At 35.1% G+C, this 2,923-nt stretch overlaps 2 protein-coding genes across 4 annotated transcripts in view; both read left to right on the top strand.

The window, feature by feature from the left end:
• The window catches only part of LOC132189559 (pentatricopeptide repeat-containing protein At3g22470, mitochondrial-like), a 7,397-nt gene extending 4,595 nt beyond the window's left edge, over positions 1–2,802 (top strand). The window contains exons 3-5 of the mRNA XM_059604301.1: positions 1,591–1,681; positions 2,219–2,293; positions 2,399–2,802. Coding sequence (XP_059460284.1) covers positions 1,591–1,681; positions 2,219–2,293; positions 2,399–2,710 — 478 coding nt within the window. The 3' untranslated portion in view covers positions 2,711–2,802. The remainder of the gene's footprint in view (positions 1–1,590; positions 1,682–2,218; positions 2,294–2,398) is intronic.
• Positions 8–2,346, top strand: LOC132189619 (uncharacterized). Of its 3 annotated transcripts, XM_059604368.1 has the most exons (3): positions 8–301; positions 1,591–1,681; positions 2,128–2,346. In XM_059604368.1, exons 1-3 carry the CDS (start codon positions 66–68, stop codon positions 2,140–2,142), a joined length of 342 nt encoding a protein of 113 aa, XP_059460351.1. In that variant the 5' UTR covers positions 8–65; the 3' UTR covers positions 2,143–2,346. The 3 variants fall into 3 exon arrangements, 2 of the variants coding, with proteins under 2 accessions (XP_059460351.1, XP_059460350.1); XR_009441049.1 differs by lacking the exon at positions 1,591–1,681; XM_059604367.1 differs by lacking the exons at positions 1,591–1,681; positions 2,128–2,346 and adding an exon at positions 429–1,165.
• Positions 2,803–2,923: the final 121 nt, after the last annotated feature.

The raw sequence follows: 2,923 nt of genomic DNA, 5'->3' as shown, positions 1-2,923 counted from the left end.
AGAAAGATGGTGATTCTGTGGGTGACTCTCATCTTTTCTCTGCGATCTCTATCTCTCTTTCGTCTATGTATATGAATGGACGGGTAGGTGATAACGGCTTGAGATGGAAGGTCGGTCAAATTGAAGGAAAATATCGAGAGGGAAGATTTCCGTTGACTTTTCTGAAAAAGACACAAAATTACACCTTTATCCTTCAGTTATCGAACGTAACTCGAATGCTTCGGCAGATTGCGAGAGCGGAAAACGAAGAGGACGAGAAAAAGTGCTTCCTCTGTTTCTGCTTTTCTTCCTCAGGAAATGGGTACGACTGCTAAGTCTAGAAACTCTCTTGATTTCTTCTTCAATCACTTGCTTAACGATCCTCATTATTGTCATTTAAGGGTTTCTTTCCATCCTCAAATTTTTTATTATTGTTGTCGTATTTTTAGTGCCACTTCTGCCAAAACTACGAATAGTGGCAGAGATAATGTGGAAAGCCCCAATCAGTTCTTGAAATCTGTGAAAGATCCATGCAGATCTCGAGGCTTTAGGAATCTCGATGATGCCTTAGGCGTGTTTGATAGAATGCTTCACGTGCACCCTTTGCCTTCCATTGTGGATTTTAATCAATTGATTGGGTGCAATTGCAAGAATGAAGCACTACTCAACTGTTATTTATCTCATTAAAGAAATGGAACCGTCAAGATTTGCTCCTGATGCTTGTACTCTAAAGGTTCTGACTAATTGCTTTTGCCATTTGAACCGGGTGTATTTTAGCTTCTCTATCTTAGCAAGAAGTGTGAAACTTGGTTTTCAAGTGGATTGTATAATTCTAAACACTCTTGTCAAGGGGCTCTGTCTTTAGGGTAAAATTCCTGAAGCTGCGAAATTAGTTAACATAATGGAAAAGATGGGCTACAAACCTGATGCAGTTACCTATGGAACGATAATGAACGGATTGTGTAAAATAGGTAAGACGAGTATGGCTATTGGGTTGCTTAGAAGGATGGAAGAAGGAAATCTTGAACTTAATGTAGTGATGTATGGCACAATCATTGATAGTTAATGTTTGGACAAATTGGTCACTGAGGCTTTGAATTTTTTCTTTGAAATGACAATTTAAGGAATTCAACCAAACCTTTTTATTAACAATTCTTTAATTCAGGCTCTATGCAATTTTAGCCGGTGGAAGAAGGCAACTAAACTATTGAATGAGATTTCTCCTAAACCCTCTTTTTCTACCCTTCCTCATTTTGATCCTCTTTTGATTTTTCTTCTATATGTCTTAAGATAGAGCTCTATGTTTGCTTATTTTGGATCTGGGCAGGAATTTTCGGTCCTTTAAAAGCTGAAATGAATTGGCTTTTGTACAAAGTCTTCGACTTCTTAGGCTTTTAGCTTGTGGGTTTTTACCAACTCTCACAACACCTAAGTTCTAAACTAGTTTGTTTGTTGCTGAAACATATATATGTTGTCCATTTTGTTTGTTGCTGAAACAAACATACATTTGTTTTTTGCTTTTGTTTTATTTCTGTGTAATTTAATTATGGAATATGGGGTGAAGTTGTTTGATTCATGTTGGACGTACCGGTATATTTTCATTTGTGGTAGTGTTGCTGGTGGAAATCTTTTAAAGAGATGTACAAGTCAAGGATCTAGCATCGAGCTGGTTCTCTGTATTCAAGTTGTACTCTTGGCGTTGGTAAGTTTGTAAAGTGTGCAAAACTATTATCAGTTTGTATTCCCACCAGCTATCGTGTATTCCTGATCTAAATTTTTCACCAAAACTATTATCAAAGACTTTCTCTGTTCTAAAATTTTAATGCTGGTGGGAGCATGCGTTCTTATTGTTACTTGGCTTTATTTTATGGGACATATGTCCCTGTCTGCAATTCACTGTCCAAAATAGAAATAATACGGTTGAGCTTACAGTAAGCTTGTGGTTCCTTTTATATCATTCTCTTAAATCAGAAACTTCTTAAATGATATTGCTATTATCATTGCCTTCGGTAACTGATGATCAGCATGGTCATATAATTCTCACTCAAAGCTGGTATAATTATTCAAGTATACATAAAAATTACTCAGCATGTTTTGTTTGTATTGATTTATATATTTTTAAGAGTCAAATTTTCTAAATTCTTAAAGGGATCTCATGAATGAAGGAACATGCTGGAGGGTCTAGGAGCTTAGGGGTTATGTGTTGCTGATTTTGTTTGATGCTGCTGGATATTGGAAGTTGGATGTTGGTGGTTGTGTTGTTCGGTTTGTTGACGCTGCTCAGCTGCTGGATTTTACAAGTTGGATGCTGTTGGTTTTTTGGTTGATGATGCTGCTAGTTTTTTAGTTTCAAATTATGTATTTTTGTACCAGTTTGCAATATATATATATATATATATATATATATATATATATAAAGAAAAATATAATGATCAAAGGTCTTTGCAAAGAAGGTTTGTTAAATGAAGCGAGGGAGTTATTTGAGAAAATGGATGAGAACGGTTGTTCACCTAACCTTGTCACATATAACACAATCATCCAAGGCTTCTTGCAACATAATCAGACATTATGGGTTGTGAATCTCCAAATGATGGTTGACAAAGGTTTCTCAGCAAATGCAAACACGGCAACCATTTTGATCGAGTTGTTGACTACTAATCAGGCAGATAAAACATTACAAGAATTTTTTCTAAATCCGTGTGAAAGATTTCTAAGTCTTCAACGTGCATGACAAATTTGATATTCCAAGATTTACACAGTCAATCTGTAAGGTATGAACATATTTGTTGCAAGTCATTAAGGTAATATTTCTCTCTATGACTTTTGGACTACTGTTATGTATTACTATTCCTCTTTTGTTATCTTAAACTTTGTGTTGTAATTAAAATTGTTTTCTTAATTATTTATTTAAACATTTCTTTTTTTATGCAAAATATTGTTCATT

The sequence above is a fragment of the Corylus avellana genome, chromosome ca8, assembly GCF_901000735.1.
Source record: "Corylus avellana chromosome ca8, CavTom2PMs-1.0".
Taxonomy (NCBI): domain Eukaryota; kingdom Viridiplantae; phylum Streptophyta; class Magnoliopsida; order Fagales; family Betulaceae; genus Corylus; species Corylus avellana.
The sequence above is the reverse complement of the archived record's forward strand: the minus strand, read 5'-3'. Positions and strand labels throughout refer to the sequence as shown.